Source organism: Amphibalanus amphitrite, unplaced genomic scaffold, assembly GCF_019059575.1.
Source record: "Amphibalanus amphitrite isolate SeventyFive unplaced genomic scaffold, NRLGWU_Aamphi_draft 000517F_arrow, whole genome shotgun sequence".
NCBI lineage: Eukaryota > Metazoa > Arthropoda > Thecostraca > Balanomorpha > Balanidae > Amphibalanus > Amphibalanus amphitrite.
This window is the reverse complement of record NW_024882011.1, coordinates 50,352-73,706: the sequence shown is the minus strand read 5'-3', so window position 1 is coordinate 73,706 and position 23,355 is coordinate 50,352. Positions and strand designations below refer to the sequence as shown.

Genomic DNA, 23,355 nt, shown 5'->3' with positions numbered 1-23,355 from the left:
TGAAAAGAATCGCTGATGCATTGACGTTTACGACACTTCTTGCTTTGATATGCAAAAAAGGCATCACAGGATGTGTTGGGCTGGGTTGGGTTGGGCTGGGTTAGGTTAGATTAGGTTAGCGGTTAGGTTAGGTTATGTTGGGTTGGGTTAGGTTGGGCTAGGTTAGGTTTGGTTGGGTTGGGATGGGTTAGGTTAGGTTGGGTTAGGTTAGGTTGGGTTAGGCTTGACTAGGTTTGATTAGGTTTGATTATTATTTTAGATCAAATGTAACTGTTTCCTTCTATTGAAGCGCCAATAAGGTTGAATCAACTAATGGTCCAGTTGTCCACTGGTTCAGTTGTCCACTGGTTCAGCTGTTCACTGGTTAAATTGTCATCGGTTCAGCTGTGACTGGTTTAGTTGTCACTGGTTCAGTTGTCACTGGTTCAGTTGTCACTGGTTCAGTTGTCACTGGTTCAGTTGTCATGGAATCAAGTTTTAGTGCCTCGTCAATTATCACACCTTGGTGCCGCCTATGCCTTCGTCTTTTTGATATTTCGCTTTATCGATATTTTGTGTGTTCGATATTCTGCATTCGATACTTTGTCCTTTCGATTCGATATTATGCTTTCGATATTTTGTCTTTTCGATATTTTGCACTCGATATTTTGTCTTTTCGATATTTTGCTTTCGATATTTTGTCTTTTCGATATTTGGCGTTCGATATTTTGTCTTTTCGATATTTTGTCTTTCGATATTTTGCCATTTCGATATTTAGCAACTTCGATATTATGCGAGTCGATATTTTGCTATTTCGATATTTTGCTATTTCGATATTTTGCGATTTCGATATTATGCGACTCGATATTTTGCGATTTCGATATTTTGCGATTTCGATGTTTTGCGATTTCGATATTTTGCTTTCGATAATTTGCGTTGGATATTTTGCGATTCGATATTTTGCGTTTCGATATTTTGTCATGGAATCGTTCAGACCCCCCCCCCCCCCGGCCCGGCGCGGAATCTCAGAGCACCGGCCCGGCGCGGGTTAACTCTGACGAACTGAGGTCTCGAACATGACCTCAGTTTGACCTCAATAACCCCTGATGACCTATGACTTGACCTATGATGAAATATGACTTGAAACTTTGTATGAAGGTGTCAAACTGATGTCCAAAAACTTCCAAAAGGTAGGTACTGGTAATTTGGCGGCGCTGCACGTCGCCGTTTTTTCACCATTCAAGAAAAACCCCAGGGGAGGGGCAAAATGCCCGCTTCCCTTAGGGCGCGGGTTCAGTATTCCCGAATCTTAGGGAAAAAATCCAAATCAATATGTTTCGTCAAGTGGTTTCCTGAGAGAAAAAAACAACACTATTCACGCGATGACGTCACCAAAACTGAACACGTCACAGGCTTGCTAGTGGCTACGGCTGGTTTGATCCAGCCGTTTTTTTTTTTGTAGAAAACAGATAAAACTAGCCACGAGCCAGGGGTAGAATCGTGCTTACCTCTCTTCAAGTCCTCACCACCACCTACCAATAACATAACACTTACAGGCAAGCAAACGGAGAGACAACAGGCAGGTAACATACGGATTTTGAGAAAATATGTACATAAGTGAAACTTATTACGAGAGAGCGAGCGCAGCGAGCGAAGCGAGTCTTTTCAATACCTATAACGGAAAAATCTCAGTATGAGCGACCCGGTCCGGCCTGTAACGCTTTTGAGAGGCTTATATCTCAGCAACCGCTAGACCGATTGGCCTGCGGTCTCTTTTGCTGGGTAGCCCCATCCCTTTTACCCCGTAATTGACTACTTTTGATACATCTCAGTGACCGTCGTGGCACGTGCCACGTGAAAAGTCAAGGGTGTTCAAGCTGTTTTGCAAAAGTAGTGATTTTGAGAGGCTCATATCTCAGCAGCCGCTTGGGCGATTGTCATGCGGTAATTTTTATAGGGTATAGCTGTATCGGGTGCGGTTAGGGTGCTACTGCACGTGCGCACGTGCAGGGGGCGCTTCCAGATCTCGAGAACGGCTGGGCCGATTGCGCTCAAATTTGGTACACGGTTGGTGACCAGTTAGTAGGGTGCCGTGCAAAAGTCAGTTTGGACCCCAGTTGCACGTGCGCACGTGCAGAATGCCGCTTCCAGATCTCGGGAACGGCTGGGCCGATTGCGTTCAAATTTGGCACACCGCTAGCGACCGGTTAGAAGGGTGCTTTGCACAAGCCCGTTGGAAGTACAGCCCACCGCTAAAGTAATGTAGGGTTTTACTAATCTCAACGATTGGCTTTGACTGGCGATTATTTAATGCGGACTCGGAGTGATCGAAAAGAAGATGTCAATAGCTAAAATTGCAGCTGCAAGGGTGACGATACAGATAAGCTACATTCAAAGTTTCATTGTAGTCTGGCTAATCGTTCCTAAGCTTCTGAAGCAGAACATACCCATGACTGAAACCCCACATTACTTCTGCTGTGGACTGTACCTTCTCACCCTTCCGCACGTGCAGGGCTCACTATCTCGCTCGCTCGTTCTTCGCCCAAAAGGCGTTTTACTGGTAGGTAGTGCTGTAGCACTAGCAGCCTACTTACGGGAACAAGCAGATTATGATCAGAAATGGAGCTTGAATGTCATTTTACTTTGATGAAACGGTTTCCTACGGCTACCCAACTCATTCATGTCGATACTGATTTACGCCGGAGTATCACCACGGGCAGTGCACGATATTTAGAAAACTGGGCAGTTGAAGCTGGACGGACACTTTACTGTACGGGTCGAGCCGTAGTTTTGTATTAGTAACTCTCGCATGTGTAGGGGGGTCGGATGCCCTTATAGCGCAAAAAGCGGCCGATCCCGACGAAACTTTCAGTACTCTCGAGTTGATCAATTTTACACCTACTCTAAAAATTTCATGACCCTGACCCCAGTAACCTATGACCTGTGACCTATTTCTCGAGACCATGTTTGGCCGGAATCGCGATTCGGCGTATGACAGCTCGTTAACCGCGCGTCTGCAAGCTTTTCGTGGTTTCAAACGTTCAAACATGTGATTTGATGTTGCTCCCATGCATTAGGGTGAATGTCAAGGTCACCTGAAAGTCAGGTCAGGTCATTGACCTTTGGTGACCTCGGCTCACTTTTTCAAGTTTTCCATGTTTCCATGCTAGTTTTTTTAGCTGAATTCGAATTTAGAAACCATATGAACATTTATGATGTAGTTTTGGTGCCTTCATAGCATGTTACGAAGCTGTCAGAGGCAGTCGACACGTTGTACTCCAAATACCCGTCACAACCCCTACTGGTTGACCTGACCTGACCTGACCCGACCTGGTCTAAATGCTTGAAGACATCATCTGTGATCAAAACTAACACGATATTCGTGATCAGCACCCCGAAAGCCCCGCAACAGCCACACTTAACGACTTTCTAGCACGTCCCGATTTTCCCGACTTTTGGGTCATTGACCTGGCCTGGAAGGTCAACCAATGACCTAGGACCTTAAAATTGAGTATAATCGGCTTTCTCTCGTCACGGGCAGCACGCTCGTTTTTTCCGCGAAGCTCTAGCTCGATCAGGGGCCAAACAGCAAGGGGGTCCAACCGACCCCCCCCCCCCCCAAAAAAAAACGTTAGAAGCTGGCAAGTGGCAAACGTCGCTGTGTTTGTTTTGTTTTGTTGGGTTAGGCCCTTTCGGTCCAATGAGACCATTTCAGAGCCGGGAGGATGACGGGACAGGATATAGGGGGAGACATTGGTCTGGGCAGGCACCCTATAGTGAGTCACCGGGTCTGAGCCCGTCCAGAGGACAGGCCACCCAGCCCCAAGGTACGTACTCACTGCACCCGGCTACGAGGTGCGCTCCCTCGGGAGCAGCGGTGCCGCTCCAAGGGAGCAGCCCGCATGAGATAAAGTTGCCTGTCCAGCCCCGAGGGGGTTGCGGCGTGAGGAGAAGCATTTCAGTATCCTGAGGATAGAAGCACGGAACGGTGTGGGCAAACGCCGCACACATGCGACGGTAAAGTAATCTTCGGTCGAGCCACGTCAATCTAGCCCGCGCATGACTGGGGGGGGGGGGCTCTACAGAGGCCCCCCAGTCAATATCTTCTATATTTCTTTTTCGGCAATATCTTCTAAACCATTTCACAGATCAGCACGAAACTTGCAATACCCTCACACACAAAGAAATATTGACACCGTTAGCGGTGTAATTGCACAGTACATATCTGAGCACTTGAGGAAGGTTAATTTAGTCCCTTCCCCGCTTAAATTACTCGCATTGGCTTCTAAATGAACACCAAGAAGAAGGTAATAGAACACTGTTAGGAGGGTTGGGTGTTTTACTACACCATGATATAACGTTAACGGTGTTAAATTACCCTGAAGCTCTTTTTAAAAGTATGCTATTACCCTTTCGCTACCCCGTTTACGCGGTTAAAAAACACCCTAGAAGACCTTTTCAACAAATAGTACATATCTGAGCAGTTGAAGGAGGTTTTTTACACCCATGGTATATCTACGAAAACACTCCTCATCTACTAAAAATATACTTCTACGATTCTATTAATACAACGATTTTACTTTTATAAACCATATTATAGGTATTAAAACACGTGCATATTAAAATAATACCGTTGACTAATCTTAATATTTCAGGATACATAACATCCGTAGCTTCCTGCAAATGTCCAAACAAAGTGCCTCAACGAATGCAAGACATGTTTATTCGCATTTTTGAAACACTGGTGTCGTAAGCCAAGTATAACGAAATCGAAAATCACTATTTACGGCTAAGTTAGCACTTTTGCATCTCGCGATGCACAAGCTCAAGGTTCGATTGTTTCGCAAAATAAGACATCCGCTAATAAGCACAAAACAATTTGTCACCTATTGTAGGAGTTAGAACAGAACGCAGAACCACAAGTGGAACAGAACATGTGTCTTCGAATGCCTTAAACAAAGGGTACACCAAAAACTTAAGCAGCAGCAACGCGTGAAACACACTAAATGAAGTGGAAACATCCAACACCAGATACATAATCAAATCAAATTCTACTGTCTCAGTGATCCCCTAACTCGCTAATCCCAAAGTAATTTCCTGCGCATAATGACTCGCACTGCGGCACTGGTGTAGTCAACCTATATACGAAACAGGAAATCACCATGCATGGTGCTACTGCAAACAAAGATCTTGTTATCATGACAACGGCCTTTAAGAAGTGCAGCACAGCTTTTGAAAGTTTTCAGAAAATTCAGGTTTGATTTTTCAACAGAAAAAAACTCTAACCAAGTGCGTCCGCATTATTGTCCCTTATGAGATTATTGTCCTGTATCAATCACTTCGACGCCGTCTCGTTGGAGTTCGCCACTGTTTGGCTGGCCGTGATCACAACAGCTCATAAGTCCACGAAGCTGTCCCACAGCTTTGGCTGACTCTGAAACAAGCCAGAAGACCCGCGCTCATTTAAAGGTAGTGTGCCACCTTTGAAAAATTTCCCATTTTATTTTTCCTAGGATAAGAAGCTTCTGTTTTTACCTAATATCGCAAAGAAAATAAAAAATGGGCCTGGAATAGTGCCTTTTTCGCCTAAAAGTTTATCGGTGTTTCGATATGTATAACAACTGTAGTGGGTTGACTTGCAAACAGGCGTCGGCAACAATCGCGAATGCGGCGCACATGTGACAATAAGCAAAGGTCATTATAGAGTTACGACGTACGGGAATGAGTTATCAGCTGTCTAATCGTAGACAACACAATGTCGAGCCTGTTACGTTAGTCGAACTGTAAGCCTGTATTGGTATTGTTTCTTTTATTTGGCTGTCGAACATTATTTATGGTTTGAAATATGATTTTATGTAAAATAATTGATATGAAAAAGCCGTCTCTTAAGTTATGACCCCATTCCACCACACGCAAGTGGCAGAAATGACAATGATCAGCTGACGCATTTTTCTTGGCCGAAGTCAGAGCGCGCGGCCCGACGCACCACCACCGCACCACAAAGTATGAGCAGAAGCCACGCCCAAAGCCAGGGCCCCGGTAACGTGAGGTAGCCGAGTCGGGGCAGCGTGCGCTGACCCAAGCCGGGGCCGCAGCTTTGGGCGCGGTCTACTGCATCCCCGCGGGCAGCCCCGGGCTATCACATGACACCGGGAGGACGCGCGGCCCCGGCTTGGGTCAGCGCACGCTGCCCCGACTCGGCTAACTCACGTTACCGGGGCCCTGGCTTTGGGCGCGGTCTACCGCACCACCTAACAGGCGTGTTCGAAACCGCAGGAGATGATGATGAACGGGTTTATCGAAACTTGATTGGATGAGCATATCGGTAATAGCGATTTCAGTGTGTGCATTTATTGTTCATAGTGGTGTGAAATGTGGTTGGGGTACGACCGACAACCCGTCGGGGCGAATTTCGCACTGGGGTACTCAAAATTTGAAGAATTTAAGACGTTTCCATGAGTTTTGAAGGTATGGATAAGTTCTAAAAATCCGGTTCTCCTTATCTGGGCCATTAACTCCATACGGTCCAGGAAAGCTGGCACACTACCTTTAACGATCCTTCATGTAATGCCTATTTAGGTACTTTGATCAGTCATTCGATACTTGATTCGCAATTTACTTTCATATACCCTCCGGAAATAAAAACACGGTCTTGACAGGTATTAACCCGGCAGGCCTACCAGCCACCTTCCGCGCGGTGGGGGGGGGGGGCATTTTTTTGCCCCCCTCCGTATCTCCGAAACTACTGGACGGATCCGGAAAATTCAAACGGTGTTCGATAGCCCTGTCAAATTTGTCGAAAATTTCATTGACCTCGGGGTCACCGATGACGTCACAGGTCAGGTCAAAGATAAAATGTTTCACTGTTCACGGGGCTTCTAGGGAAAGCGCTATAACACCGAGTAAAACGCATTTTTTCGAAAATCAGCGATAAGGCGTCAGTTGTCTAGTACATATGTTGCTATTAGAGGTCACTGGTCATACCAGGTCAGGTCACAGGTCAGGTCACCAAAGGTCATCAAGGGTCACCACATGAGCCCAACTTTACTAAGGTTATGCGATGCATGTTTTATGGCCAGTTTTTTATTTCCAACTCAATGGTGTTGGTTATAAGACCATCAGGTACGGTTTAGGTCACTTTCTGGTGGAGGTCAGGTCAAGGTCAGGTCAAAAAAGGTCAAATTTCAAAGTTGATATTTTTGTATAAAATGGGTATCGATTCGATGCAGCTCGTCACGGGGAGTCTAATGGTGGTCTTTGTTTTGCGCTACGAAGTCTAGAATTCCTAAAAATTGAGTTTGAAAATTTGACGTCATCAATTTTGAAGTTTTTTTCGCTATAACTTGGCCAAAAAAGGTATCGATCTCAAATTTGGTATGTAGATAGAAGGCGGTAGGGACTATCACATATATTCCGTTTTTTTCGAAACTCAAATTTTTTTTTGGATTTTTTGGCTATTATATTCAAAAAATCTTTTTTTTTATTTTTGGGGGTCAAAATCCAAAAAATTCGAAAAAACGAAATAGCAGTTTTGTAGCCCTCTTGGTTCCACACCTTTTATGTCTGAAACATTTTTCTGTATCCCTAAAGCTGTAGGCCTGACAGCTCTTCCCGCGAAACCTTTTTTTGGGTCGAAAATGGCAAAAATGACGTCACTCTGACGTCATTAGCGGCCAATCTATCATAGCCTTTGGAAAAAATGTTGGTCACCATGTGCGTTAGCTGTTCCCGGGAGGGTACTGAAAGTTTGGTGACGATCGGCGCAGCGGTTCTCGAGATATATTGAAAAAACTAAACGGGGGGGGCAAAAAAATGTCCCCCCCCCCCACCGCCTGGAAGCTTAACCCGCGCCCCGCTGGGCTATTCAGCCATACGCGCCCTGCTGGGGGGGGGGGCAGATTCTGCCCCCCCTGTCTAACTTCCGAACCGATGGTCGTAGAAAGACGGGGAAAACGGCAATCGAAAGCTCTGAACAAGGCGGATCTTAAGAGCCCAAATTTTTTTGCTTAAGTAGGTCAAAGGTCAGGTCAAGGTCAGGTCAAGGGTACAAAATGCAAGTTTCTACAGTATCGGCCTTGCACCGTAGTTGCCGAAGAATGGACCGAGACTGATTGCCCAAAACGTGTTCTTAGCCTACCAAGACAATATTCGTTGCATACAATGTCATTCAAAGGTCAAGGTCAAGGTCAGGTCAGGTCATGCCAGGTCACCAAAAACAAAATATAGAAAAGGGCATGTGCGACACATGTTTTATGGGTCATTTTACTCATAGAATTCAATAGGCACACTCAATAAGTGATATGGACCACCTCTGGATGAATTTCAGGTCGAGATCAGGTCAAGGTCAGGTCAAGTGAGGTCAAATTTTGAAGTTGGTTGTTAAGGCCTAATAAGGTGTCTATCTGATGCAGTTTTTCACGACGAATCGAATGGTGCTATTTTTGTTTCCGTACGAGGTCTAGAACTTCCAAAAAAATCATTTTTCAAAATTTTTGTGTGTCGTGACGTCATAAAATTTTGAATAACTCCCACATTTTTGAACCGATTCTTCTAAAAATTGGTATGTAGGTGCACATAGACCACTTCTCTGACATATATTCCGGTTTTTTCGATACACTCAAAATTTTGGATTTTATAATTATTTTTCCAAAAAAGTCAGTTTTTTGAAAAGATTTTGGCCAAAATCCAACATTTTCAAAAAACCGAGATAGCCATTTGATAGACAAAGTAGAATCACGTATAACCTTTTTTGTTACGTCTTGATTCCTTTAAAAATGAAGATGTTAGCGGCGTTTGAAATTTTGCCGTTTTTTAGGCGAAAATGGCGAACATGACGTCACTAAAACGTCAATTTCTCAAAAAATTTCCGACGGATTTCGCTCAAATTTTCAGGGAACGTGTCAAATTGATGTATGATAAGGTACTGAAAGTTTGACGTCGCTGGCGTAACGCGTTTCGAAGTTATTGGCGAAAAACGGGAGGGGGGGCAGATTCTGCCCCCCCCCCCAGCGGGGCGCGGGTTAAGCTAGAAATGACCTCAAACGACACAGACGACATTATTTTCGAAATCTACGTGTAAAATGGACCATAAAACATTTGTCACGTGACCGATACATGATATACAATTTTCGTGACCTAGGATGACCTGGCCTTGACCCGAAAAATTCGAAGGAAAAGTTTGGCACCTTCAGGGTATCTAAGGCATATATCAAGGAGTGCGTAAACCAAAAATGAGCCTGATCGGACTTGTCAGCTGGCGGCCAGAGTCTAAATTGTTAACAAGCAAAAATGCCGATAATTTTTACTTTGAACTGACCTGTGACGTCATTGGTGACCTCGAGGTCAATGAAAATAGGTTTCGGCCGACAGTTTTTACTTTTTCCAGGGCTATCAGATGCCGTTTGAATTTTGACGATCGGCCCGGTAGTTTCGGAGATAGGAGGGGGGGGGGGCTCTGGAGAGCCCCCCCCCCCCCCCCTCAGTCACTCGCGTAATCGCGTTATGGAAAATACCCCAGTCATGCGCGAGCTAGATGTCTCTGGTCTGTAGTGGCCTGGTGGCGTCATCTATACACACAACGCATAGACTATCGTCTGACTTACCTAGTGCACGATCAGAAGAACTCCTGCTTCTTTGTCGACCGCTAGGTGGCTGACGCCGTCCGGTCCTGCGAGTTCGGCTGCTGTTCCATTTAGTAGATAGTCTCTTAATTCTTCTATACCAGTTTTACTAGTACTCTTAGCATTCATTTTACACAAATCATGATGTTTGTCAACAAATAGTATTATTTGATATTTTCATAGATAATTTTCTTATCAATGAAAGACAGCAAACATTTATCATCATAGTCTGTATATCTATGTTTATCATGCACAGTAGAAACTAACACTACTAAAAGCCTGGAACAAGTTAGTAGGACCACACCTGGCATCGGCAGTTGGGAGCGAGAAAGCGGGGTGGTGTGGGTGTGTGGTGGCGGTCTCCGGTTGAAATACAGTGGTGTGAGTTTGGATATTGTGCGTGACGCCTCCCTGAAGCGAAATGACCTAATAAGGCATGTGGACGAAACGGACAGAACGGAAGCTCGGCGTTGGTAAGTGACATTGATGAGATTCATGTGATTGTGATGTCGCATCTTTTGTTTTGGCTGGGATGTCAGGCGAATGATGAATCCCTTTCGTGCCGGAGGGAGGGGATTGGAAGCGCTGCCATTCCTCGAACTGTAGCCATATGTGCTGTTACGTAAGGCAACGCAGTTCTCATAATTCAGATCAGTGTCGCGTTTGAGCTGAAGACAAAAATGAAAGTCGTCAGGGCGCTGTGACCACCAGCTGATCCTACCCGGGGGGCGGGGGAGGGGCTCGCACAGCTGAAGCTGCTCCGGGCACCGCTTTCTTGGGAAACCGCTGAGAGGCCGGAAACTGCCGGCCGGACGACAAATTCGCTGTAACTGGACCATCATTTACCTGGGCCGTGTTCTATCAATCACGTGCCTTATTGAACACGCCTGCTCGTTGTTTGTCGTTCAACCTCGACGGTCTCGACAGTGACGATTGGACAGTGAACTCACATCATCAGATTCCTCTGTCCGCCGTCTGGTCACTGGTGGACTGCTCCTGAACTGACGCAACTGGAACTGTCTCAGTCTGGTAAACGTTCATGGACTGACGCGACTGTCTGGTGGATTTCTCCTGGACTGCCCGCTATCCAGACTGGCCTCAGGGCTGTCCAGTGTTCAGTGTCGACTTATTGACTGAAATGTCGACTTCGGTGGGCCGGCTGGCCTGTCCGTTCCAAGGTGACTGACTGGACTTGCTGTCGGACCAGACTGCGTCTGGTTGGGCGACTGGTGAGCGACTGAGGTTTACGTACTGAACTGAAATCTTTGACCAGACTGCTGCTGTCGGACTAGACTGCGGCTGTGAGATCAGACTGCGGGCTCTCAGATCAGATCGTGACTGTCAGACTGGACTGCGGAGTGCGGGATCTCAGAATGGACCGGGACTGTCAGAATGGACTGTGCTATCATAATGGACCGCGTCTGTCAGACTGGACCGAGTCCTCAGACTGGACTGCTGCTATCAGACTGGACTATGGCTGTCAGACTGGACTGGGGTTCTCGTCAGATTGCGGCTGTGAGACTGGACTATAGTCTCTTAGACTAGACAGCCCTGCCAGACTCCGTGACAACCGTCCGACTGGATAGCCCGACTATGCCTGAATATGTCTACAGTCTGCTCATTCAAACACGCATGCAGACAGACATGCGCGCAAACAAATAAAGGCACAACAAAACTTCTAAGCAATTGCAAAATCACAATAACCGGAGTCATGGGCTACACGACCCTTTTCTTGAAAAGTGCGGCTTATGTATCGGAATGACCGTGTGTCAGCCTATAAAATATGTTTACTGCAGTGTTTCCCATGAGTCATGACGTACTGTGTGGTAGAAATGTCTGTTCGGTAGAAATGCCACCTCGCCTGTTAACACGTGCGACACGTGCTGGCGAAGGCTCTCGGGGATCACGTTCTCGGGGACGGGGTCTCGGACCAAGACCATGTCCGTGTCAGGTGCGGGGCCGATGGGGACCGGTCCCGGACCTGGAGTGGAGATCTGGCACCAAAAAGGAGTTCCAGCCGTGTACAGCTGGGCGGGCTGGCTGACCTCTGTCTGTCCCTATGTTCCAGCCGTGTACAGCTGGGCGGGCTGGCTGACCTCTGTCTGTCTCTCTGTTCCAGCCGTGTACAGCTGGGCGGGCTGGCTGACCTCTGTCTGTCTCTCTGTTCCAGCCGTGTACAGCTGGGCGGGCTGTGTACGCCATGGCCTGCCTCTGTGTATCGGTGACACCGTACACATTCTGGAGGAGTGTGGCGGATGGTACCGCGGCTACACGGTGCGACACCGCGGCCGGCGCGGCCTGTTCCCCGCCTCCTACGTCCAGCTCAAACCGTGCCGCGTCGAAACGGACGGGTGAGTACCGTTTGCTGGGGTTGCAGGGCGATGGGTAGTCCCGTCCGACAGGAAGGAGAGTAAAGGACGGGGTGAGTGCGGTCTCCTGATGCTGGGCTGCGGGTACTGAATTTAAGGTGGTCCCTTCCGGTCAACTTCCGGTTATGTGCGCACTTTGAGGCTGTGCGGACTATGGTAAAAAGGTATTCTCATCAACTCAGCAAAATGGTAGAGTAATCTTAGCTCGGACAATCGGCCATCGGTTTCCACCCAACGCGAACGTATGCGTCGGCCGCAGAGCCGAACGGTCAGGTCGAACGCAGCTGTCAGGTCGAACAGGTCTATCAGCGTCGAGCGCGCGTCGCTGTCCGGCGCCGGCACCGAGCCCGACGAGAGTGGGCGCCGGGCCAACCCGTCCCAGTGGGAGCCGACGGTGTCCGACGCTCGACGGATGGCCGACCGGATGTAGGATGGGGCGAGGGATGAATGCCGCCACACCGGGCATATCCAACGCGGTCTGTCGAAACTGGCTGCTGTTCTCGTTTATTGGCATCGCCCGGTCATCGATCGAACCGTTCGATTGCAGTGCGTGTACCTACATTACAAAATGAAAAATCAGGTGGATGTCTGTTCTATTTTAAACGCCGGAAGCTCTAGTCTGGTTCATTAATTTATAAATGCATTGTTTGTGGACGTTGTTTTTATATGTTTTAGATTCCCTCTTATTTTTGAACCGAACTATGCAGCTCATTTGATATTTTGAATTTTCATTATATTTTTATGACTCAATATCATATTCCATGGACGGTATTGATTTCCCAGGATGTTACTCCAACAGCAGAGTTTTCGTTTTGTTCAGTTTGATTTACGCACGACTCGTACGGTACATCTGAGCCATTTTAAAGTGATTACATGTAAAAGAGAGATATTTCCTCGGGAGGTGACGACTAAGTAACGGACTGGCTTTGTGAGCGTCCACTGCCTACCGGGAGGGGAGACTATAATGTCAGCCTGGACGACAGGCCAGTCCCGCCTATCGATCAGGTCCTAGTCTGGAAGTTTGAAACGGAAGATGAGGCAAGGAATTGGAACAGCGGAGATATTGAGGAAGGAAGTTAAGCTGACATATCCACAACATTTTACATGGCAAGCAACAGCGTAGGTACCGTATTTATACTTAAAATGGAATTTGGTGAAAGAATTGGGTGAAGAGTCTGCAGCCACAGGCCAAATGCGCTATTATAGCACACGATGATATCCAAATTGTTTTCGCTTGTTTACCAGCTTATGACATCTGAAGCATTTTTCATGATACATGGGATGTGAAAAGCGCGCTCTCCAGCTCTGCTCGCTGCTGTTTTGGAAAGATGCGTCGCCGTGATCCAGGACACCAGCGCAAGCGTTCCCTGTCGTTCACGACATGAGAGCCTGAAAGCATACCTTCACGCTGTCATGCTCCACTGACTACCATACCAGCTCGGTCGGAGTTGACGTAGTCCCGAGCCACCCGGCCACCTTGAACTTGAGCCGCAAGGCGTGACCAATGCATGCATGCAACTGGTTAAACGTTCTTTTAGACTGTTTGTAAACTTCGTTTTAAATAGATCTGGGCTTTGTCGTTAAAACCATGCATAATGTTTCCGGAGTTGCAGCAGGCCTCTTCCGTTTTAATGTTGGTATGACATTCGGTGTAAGCAACTGATGTCTTTGTAGCACTGGGAGCGTGCACGCGATGACAGTGTCCGTTTTCCTGTGCCCGTCGCCCTACCCCTCCCCCTCGCCCACATGCCACCACGCCATGGCGTCGGTAGGACAGTCAGCATTCCTGCATTAATGCCACTGCGCACCATGGTGGCACGTATCATTGGATATTGCCCCAGCAACGTTGAAGGTCTGCCCTGTTTTGGCTGTGGGGCTTAATCGACAAATCCTGGTAGCTCCGGGCTCGTATTTATTGGAAACGTGTTGAGCTTGCATACATTGGCCCGAAATATGGTTGCATGGCTGAGCACTGGCCAATGATATTAAGTATTGATTGGGATGTTGAGGGATATTGGGATATTGAGGTGGTGCGGCGCTCGAAACACGCACTCGCACATACATCCATCGTCCCGTCCCTACAGGTAACCGGACCGGAGGCATCAGTGTGTGTGTGGGGGGGGGGGGGAGGAGGGCGCCGAGGCCGCTTCACCTGGTACTGCGGATCAAAGAGCCCCCTTTCTCTATGTAATCTGGTCTCCTGAGTTTGAGGTCTCTGGAATCCCCACACATCTAAGTCCCCCGCGCCCGCGGCCGGCTGGACTGTACAGCTGCGCACCCTCCGGCTCGTCTCAGAAGCCCGAGGCGGCGGCCGGGGGCCTCGTCTCCGCCGCGCCGCTGCTCGCCAGCTAATTGAGTCAGCCTTGGTGGCCCATTGTAGTCGGCCGCAGGACCACTGGAGACGCCCATTGTAGGCGGTCACAGGAGCCGACCACGGGATGTGGGGCAGGAGGGGACAGACGCCCGCCCAGTGGGGTCAGCGGACACCCGCCCGGCCGAGCTACCACTCTCAGGGAGAGCAGGGAGAACGCTCTGTCTCGGAGCTGATTAGTCCGCCGTGTTAGCATTTCTGCTCTGAACTAACTTAGTAATCTAATGGACTATGTTTCTTAATGCCAGAAGTCTCGCTGTAACTCGTTATAACCATGCTTTATAACAGCGTTATATCAGCTGATTACCCGCTGCTGTCCGCGGCGCGGTGGGTCGACGACATCCGGTCTGGCTAACGCCAGGTCTGAGTGGCGCGTCTGCCCGACCTCCCCCGTGACAGGCGCCGCGGCAGATGACGCCAATTTATGCGGCAGGCCCGGCCTGCAAGGCGCTCCAAGGCCGCGCTCGGCATGTAGGGTGCAGTGCGGGCCATGCTCCGGAATATGAAGTCATCTGAATCTCATTATCACAAATGCGCCGACGCTGGTGCACCATGGGGTAGGAAAGAGACGGGGGGTCCGTATATTGCAGTTGGAAAGAGACTGGCAGTCCGTATGTTGCAGTTAGAGAGGCTGCAGTGTTTCGCATAGGTATTTCATTTGATTTTACAGCACGTAATCTTTCTTGGCCATGCATAATGCTTTGTCTGCAGGGCTGATGCTGGGCTTCTATTTTGATATGTTTGAATCTTTTAGTTAGTGCGTTTCCGCTTTTTCGCTGGCCAAGTTCATACTTTTTTTGCGCCTTCCCCGCGTCTGCCAGAGACCCAGCAGTGGCTCGAGGACATTCCGATGGCATTTCTTTGTCAGTTCCGGAGTTGAGAGCGACGACTGGGCAGCAGACGGCCTCGTGACCATCCCAAGCGTGCAAAAACACCGGGCTCTGAGCCTGGCACGGCACTCGGCAGTCGCCTCGGGGGCGGTGACGGGGATGGTGTTTGCTGTGCCCGGCTTGCCACCCTGTCCCTGGTCCTGGTCCTGCTCTCGTTCCTGGTCCTGCCAGGCGGCGCACAGTGAAACCGGCCGGGCAGCCTGTTTTTCGGCCCGCCGCCCTCAGCCGCCGCGCCGGCCGCCGCTGCTTTCTCGGTGGGTGGAAACGACCGCCAGTGGCGGGAGGTTTCTCCGCGGACGACCGACTACGGACCGGCCGGACGGCTGGACTGACAATTTCAGCGGATGGACAGGCAGCTTCAGCAGCTGGACAGACAGTTTTAGCTGCTGAACAGGCAGCCCAGACGATTGTACCGACGTCTGACAGATTCCGACTGCTGGACCGACAGCTTCATTGGCTGGGCTAGAGGCCGGTGGCCGAAACGACTGCTGTTGAGGTTCAGTCAGACTATAGTGACCGGCAAATAGTTGTATTTGTCCAACTGCTGACTTTCCGAGTCTCCTACTCATTTGTCAGCAAGGAGTCACCAACTTGCTGCGTATGCTATTAAATGCCTGATAAGCTCCATGAGACAATTGTTAATAAAGCGTACGAAAGGCCATATTTACTTTAATGCGAAATATTACATTAAACTAAATGAAATTAAAGATTTTTTTGAAATTAAAGTATCATTTAGTTTAATGTAATATTTCGCATTAAAGTAAATATGGCCTTTCGTACGCTTTATTAACAATTGTCTCAAATAAAACTTCTCCATGAGACAGTTGCAGCGGGTTGAACTACCGAACTCAATGGATCACCGTGGGGATCGGACAAACTCATGAGCCGACAATGCGTCACCCCATGGGCCCCAGTGTCATCTCCCGTTCTAACCAGGAAATTCCTGCTCTGGCTACTGCCGCCGCTCAGTGTCGGTACCGGTTCACATCAGTCCAGTTTAGTATTGCAACCTCACCACGTTGCATCTTGTGCATCACGTTGTGATTGTCGGCATTCTCCGATGCCGACAATCACTGACAACAGCTAGCTTTTAAACCGATTCTTCCTACAGCTCCCTTGTTCATAACTTCGATTCTGCTGGGGACGCAAGGTTCAAACCGACGCTCCGCAATCCATTGGCATGCTTGGTTATTGGTATGTATCTACACTTCACCTATGGTTCCTCCTCAGTTTGACCCTTGCTTTGCCCCAGTCTACCAGGCATGTCTACCATCAGCAGCGGCGGTAATCGTGTGCTCCGTACTGGCTGGAGGGGAGGGAGTCCGTGGCCATATTCGATCCGAGAAAGTCCGCCCCCGGCCACCTTTCGTGACTGCCGATCGGCGCGGAATGCCAACTGCCGCCTTATCGGGCCCGCGGCGGCGGCGGCGGCGGTGGAGGCGGTTGTGGCTGGTTGATGGTGGTCTGGTGGTGTTGGCGGTGGTCTGGGGGTGGTGGTCGGGTGGGGACGGTGGAATGGTTTCTCCTGGGCACGGCGCTCTGAAGCAGCGGCTGGTGCAGTGGTGCAGTCCCGGGCAGCGACTGGCGTAGTGCAAGCATTGGGTTGCGACTACTGCACTGGAACAGCCTAAACGGTTGACTAGCAGAGGCCGTTGATGAACACAATCCATCTTCATTTGAAAAAGCTTATCTCTGTTGGACGCTCGAGCTCGCTGCCACTGACCCGACTGCTGCTCATCACCAGTCACCAGTATGGTGTATTGTCCGCAAACTGCTATCGTTTCCGTCTTTATTCGTTAGTTACAGCGCCAGTACCAATGACTGCATTCGAGTGACCACTCACGGCAACCGTCCCATCGAATCTCGGTGGTGTTCGGTCACTTTTGACTCTTGTACCGTCACTGTGACTCGCAGTTCGCAGTGTCTCCGCTCGGGAGAACACTCCGCCACCTGTTCTGTGGCTGCTGGTATGGCGCGCTTGGTGTGATATTGGAAATATTCCGCCTCTGCAGATGCCAGGCAGTCCTACACGCCAGCGGCGCCGACATACCGGAGCCAATACCACTGGCACCTGACACGCAGCACTTCGACCCCAGCCCACCTGCCTCTCAGCGGTCGCCGTCCACTTTCACTGGCTGGCAGCGCCGTAAGATAGGTCAGACAGGCCGCCTCGGTCGACCGGCGTAGAAAGCGAACGTCAAACACTCCTGGCTGTTGCTGACCGGCATCTCATGGCTGCAGGGAGGGCGCCCCTGTCGGTCAGCGTGGTGGGAGGGACAAAGGGACGGCACTTTCCTCAGGACGTCAGGGGCCGTCAGCGCTGAGAGGGGAGCAGCAGAGCTAGCCTTGCCGTCCAGGGTCCCACTATCTCTCTTGGGGTGACCCCTTCCCCTGATTGTTAATCATTATGATATATTGTATGCACCCTTAATGCGCGATTTTCCGATATTACATCGGGGCTGGGTGGGGTGGGGAGAGTCACGCACAGCACGCGCGCTTATCGGCACCATCAGTTATTGATGAGCTCCGAAAGGGGTGTATCAGAACGTTATTAATCTGGCTTGTAGCAGCGTCAGGGCGTCGGGGCCTGCTGCTATAGGACCTGCTCGCACGGCGACGCTGTTAAAGCGGCAGTGAGGACTGTTATACTGACACTGACAACTAACTCTGGCAGTGACAGTAACTGGCATTGACACTGACAGTGACAGTGACTGGGACTCATCTGGTGGTCGCACAGTCTCACCGCGTGAAGCTGGTGTGCGGCTGTTTATTTATTTATCTAGTGGACGGTTGATGAAGGGCTACGAGTCGGTGACCACGAGCCACGCTGCCTTTTGGCACAGCGGACTTAGCACCCGCTCCATCAATCCTGCGGCTGATTCACGACTGTAAAACTGATTGAAGCTCGGCTACATGGATTTTATTAGCATCCGCCCACTGTCACTGGCGGGGGTCGTCGACCGTCTGAAGTTGAACTGAGGGACTTGAAGTTCCCGAAGACAGGAGCCGCCTGGATTATGTCGGTGTTATCGTCCTCTTCCGGTCGGCGCTCATCCACATATACGCTCTCAGCCGCCGGGCCGTGGCGCAGTCGGCCCGTCCCAACATTGTCCCAACTCCTGCCCCGACCTCATGCGGTCCCCAGTTTCAGCCCATTCAGCCGGTGCCAGACGTCCGTCGGAGGGCAGATGGGTGGCTGGGCGCGGCGGCTGGTCGGTTGAATCGCCCTGCAGGCGGGCAGACGGGGGCGAGCGCGTCGGTCGCCGCTGCGGGGGTCGTCGGCAGAAATAGAGCGGCCAGCGCCCTCGGCCCTCCCACGACGGCCGACGGCCCTAGAACACCGACCGGGATGGCCTCCAATACCGCCCAGGACGGCGATTGAACGTCTTTCTGTTACAGCCCTCTTAGCAGCGCCTCCGGCGCAGCCATCGTGATACGACGTCCACCACGCTGCGCAACTTCTAACGTCCTCCTAGACTGTCCTTCTTTCATAACATCTTCCTGAAACGAACTACAACAGGCGGGACCCTGGAACGTCCTCTAAGCTTCAGCAACGCACGGGACACCCGCCACCATTGGCCCAGTACTGTCTGTCCAGCCAACCGTAGCCGCTGAGACGGAAAGTCGTACCGCCTGACGCCCACATTTCCTTGCCGACTTGCAGTACCGGTTATGTCATACGTTGGAGCGTTTGAGCCGGCCGGCCGCTGACGTTCACCCCATATTTACGCACTTAGCGGGCGAGGAGCTTAGCTTGTTGTGGCCGGTGCTTTGCATCACCGCCTCGGTCATTGATTCCACCTTACGTAAGGCATGGCTGGTAGCTCGCAGTCATGTTGTGAATCCTCACTCAGCCTTTAATATGTTTATGAGCAGCATGTTGCATCTTGGTGTTGTGCGGGAATTCACCACAATTAGCATAAATACCGCGGAATGAGTTCAACACGTGAACCGGTCGCTGGTGCCCCTGCCAGCAGTCACGGTCGGGTCTCGGGGGCTCTGCCAGCACCCGCAAACCCTCCAACAGCCAGCATCCAACCACACATTTATCTCAATTCACCCCACAGAACGAGAACAGTGGGGAGATGAATGACGAGAATTATGTGGTGAACGGTAAAGATGGCTGCCGGTAATTGGTATGTACGGCATATCGAGTGTATCTTTGGACTTCGGGAGACCATTGACGCAGGGGCACATGCCTGCGATACCTTCGTCTATCGCGGAACGCACTACAGCGAACGAACGTCACCTGGTCTCTATCTCGCGTCCATTTTACGAATGCCGCTACCAGCTCACACTGTGTCTCGATCCCCGGGCACAGGCTCCGCTGACCGTATCTGTCCCAGGTCCCGTGGCTGTGCTCCATCGTGTTAGTGTGTGCCGTCGGCAGGCCTAGGAGCTGATCACGGCCCACCTGTTGTATTGTATTGTATTGTATTGTATTGTGTTTACTACAAGCACCCACAGGCAAACGCCCTTTTAACAGGTGCAGTCAAAACAGAACGTAAAATCATAAACAAGATGAGGTGAAAACACAAACGATTCACAACACTGTAGTTAAAAGCACGGCATAACATAGGTAGGTATCTACTATAAGCAACACTAAAAAGAAAACAAGCTAAAAGTATACACTAAAAGGAAACATGCTAGTACACACTGGCGGCCTGACCGAATGAATATGCAGCAGTTCTGAAGGCTCCAAGTGTTGCCGTGAAAAAGTCAACTGTACTGTTCGCGGCTACGAGGGCGTTACAGCTACATATTAGGAATTCGCCCGAACATAGAGTTTTTGACAGTATTGACTCGTGCTGGTGGGATATTCCACAGCCTGATGTTGCGCACCCTTCTACTAGGTGCTGAGAGTGAGAACCTTGTGACCAGTTGCGGGCAGTCAATCTGACCATGGAAAATCTTGAATAAAAACATGAGGTCGTGTTGATGAAATCTCGATTAGATGGATGGAACCTGAAAGTGAGACAGTAGATGTTCGTAATCCAGGCAGTTTGTGGGATGGTCCGAACGAGATGCGAGCCAAATGAGGAACTTGTGTTGCACACCCTCTAGTCGTTTCATGTGGGTCACTGCAGCGCATCCCAGACGACACTACAATACTCCAGGAGTGATCGGACATGCGCAAAGTAGGCAGTACGCAATGCTCTGACGTCAAGGGCCCCACCGCGCAGGTTGCGAGGCTGCTGCATACCCCAACCTGACCAACTCAAGTGTGTATTTCTGTGTGTATCTCCGTGCTCTGTCAGCTCTGACCGTCTGTCTCTGTGTCTGTCGGCAGGCCCCAGGAGCTGATCACTGCCATCGAAGACGGCGTTGTCACCGAGGTTACACAGGTGCTGCGCGAGTGGAGCGAAAAATGGAAACAGCTCTTTGTGGTGAGTGCAGCCCACGCTGTCCTGCGTCCGTGTGCTTGTGTGTGCTTGTACAATTTCTAACTTGATGGCATAAAAAGATCCGCACATGCCCCCAACTCATACAGTGCTCCATGTTTTCCAGTATTTCCGACTTAGCTTGTCCCGTTTGCATGGGCATTGCATTTTTCCGTTTGCCTGGCGTCGTGTGTTCTCGGTTGTATTGACAACGTCAGTCCCCGCCCTTTGTATACCGACGTGCCTCATTTTCCACGTTTCCGTGCAGGCCGTTACCTCTGGGCCCTTTACAGCTGGCCGTTCGGGCAGTTTGCGCCGCTGCCAGCCGATACGGTCTGGCCAGACGGTACCGGCGCGGCGGTAGCGTTAATCATGCCCATCGATCCCGACTGGCGGGGGTTCTGAGCCGACACTGGCTGGCGGGGGTTCTGGGCCGACATTGGCGGCGGCGGCGCCGCGCCGTCTGCTGCCGCCGCCCCAGGGACGATATCGGAGCGAGGGAGACCGGCGACAGAGGACAGGAGACCGGCGACAGAGGACAGGGGGCCGACGAGACGTGTAGAGGGACTGGGGCAGACTGGCAGAGACTGGGACAGACTGACGTGTAGAGGGACTGGGGCAGACTGGCAGAGGGACCGGCGACAGACGGGAAGAGGGATGGAATCGGATCAGACAGCGAGCGAATCCGGTCCAGTTTTAGTCGGACTGAGACGGATTGATCCGTCCCGGTCCCCGAGTAGTTGTGCGTCGTCCAAGATAAACCAGGCCTGATAATGCCGAGTTTACCCTTGGCACTGTCTGGGAGAGCGGATTCCGTCCTCTCTCATCCTCCCCACTCCTTTTCCCTCTCTTTTTGTCACCCTCCGTTCCGACCTCCCCTGTGGCTGCTTTTCACATGAGCCCGCTGAAAGGCGCGGCACAAAACGCGCAGAGGCGGCGCGTTCCTGTGTCCTTCCCACCTCTCTCTGTGTGTCGCCTCTCACGGCCTCCGCGTGCCACGGGAGCCAGCTGGAATGTGCCGACACCGTGTGCAGAAGCGGCGCGTCAAGGTCGCTCGACGGACAGGGTCGCGGCGCCGCCCACCCGGCTATTCTATACCGCATGGTGCCGCCGCCCGCCGCCCCAGCCGCCTACACCGGCGCGGTGTGCTAGGTATGATGTGATGCTGCGCTCTGCCGCCACATACCTTCCTGGGATTAAATGGCATTTATGTCCTTTGATCATTAGTCATAAAAGATAACCAAAATATTATTCAGACAAGCTCGCATGTTTGCCGTTCGAGTGTATTTGAAGCAGGTGCTCGGTGATTCTGTCGGTGTATTGCCCCGCAGGTGTGTGTTTGGAATGTCACACCTGGTGCCTATCAGGCGCTTGTTAGCCGTCTCGCATGTGTCAATAATCAGGTGTTTGCTAGCGTGTCGCATATGCCAGTGTATCAAGTGTTTTTTAAGAGTTCTGACCCGTCGGAAGCTGGTGTGACGTGAAACCTTCATACCTCATTCATTCATTCATACCTGCTTCAGTCTTTTTATCATCCAGGTGCTGTTCAGAGGCAGCCTTGTCTATGAAGACATGCTTTTGTTCGATGGCATTGCACTTTGCATATCTGGTATTTGCTCCGATCAGGGCCACCCAGTTTCACGGGGAGGGTGTGTTTGGAGGGCGTATTTGGGTGACACCGTTTGGCGTTTGTATGAACTGCTTCAGTCTTTGCATTAGCCATCAGTCAGTTGGCTGACTCGGCCGTTAGCTGCAGACGGGAGGTCGATGACGGTGTCGCCACTCAATCGTTCAAGAGGTATCGCCCATCGATACCCGATACTGTCTATGGGTCTCTGAAGGTACTCCCTCCATCGCTGATGCCACGTATATGGTGTTGGTGTTCCTTCCGCTAACGGCGTGTTCCTTATGTCACTGACGCTGTCTGTCTTCCCCGTCGCCAGGATCGGGAGTCGCTGGAGGTGCTCGTCTTCTCCCTGTCGCTGACGGCGTGTTCTTAGGTCACTGAGTGACGTATTCCCTCTTCCCTTCGCCAGGACCGGGAGTCGCTGGAGGTCTCCTCCCTATGGAAGGTGATGCACGAACTGCTCGACTGGCGGCGGCAGCTGCTTACCGGAACACTCACCCAGGACCAAACCCGCGAGCTACGCGTCCGGGTCACCGCCAAAATCGACTGGGGAAACAGGTCAGTGTCCACGGGAAGCAGACGGGAGAGCGGGATAACGACAGGCATGCTGTAGTCTTCAGCAAAAATCGTCGTACCACCAGCGTTATTTTCGGATAAGATGCGTCGGCACGCTACCCGAACGTTTGCGCTGGTTCAGGTTTGCGCAATAGGTGTTCTGTTTATGTGCAGGGTGCTGGTAGTGGCAGCGGCACGGAATAGCTCTCCGGGATAGTGACACGGACAGCTGCTTTTGTCGGCTGCGCTCAGTCGCCACCGGCGCGGCTGTCGCCAGCAGCTACCCTATGACAACAGCTGACTGTGACAGGGCTGTCAGGGTTCTGGCACTGACTGTATCAGGGCACTGGTATATAGAGTAGGCATATCACTACACCACCTGTTAGAGACTGTCATTGCCAGCGAGGCCAACGGTCACTGTCACCGGCAGCTCTGACGACAGCTGACTGTGACAGCCTCTGTCAGGGTTTTGGCACTGTCTCCGCGGAGTATCCTACCACACCACCATCATAGGATACACCATCGTCACTCGTCAGAGACCGTCACCGCCAGCGCGAGCGGTC

General features: G+C 50.7%; 1 protein-coding gene across 1 annotated transcript in view; it reads left to right on the top strand.

Moving 5' to 3' along the window:
- Positions 1 to 9,885: 9,885 nt before the first annotated feature.
- LOC122393137 (dedicator of cytokinesis protein 3-like) overlaps positions 9,886 to 23,355 on the top strand; it is a 34,852-nt gene continuing 21,382 nt past the window's right edge. The window contains exons 1-4 of the mRNA XM_043388812.1: positions 9,886 to 10,072; positions 11,770 to 11,950; positions 20,520 to 20,616; positions 22,647 to 22,795. Of these exons, the coding sequence (XP_043244747.1) occupies positions 10,036 to 10,072; positions 11,770 to 11,950; positions 20,520 to 20,616; positions 22,647 to 22,795 (464 nt within the window). The 5' untranslated portion in view covers positions 9,886 to 10,035. The remainder of the gene's footprint in view (positions 10,073 to 11,769; positions 11,951 to 20,519; positions 20,617 to 22,646; positions 22,796 to 23,355) is intronic.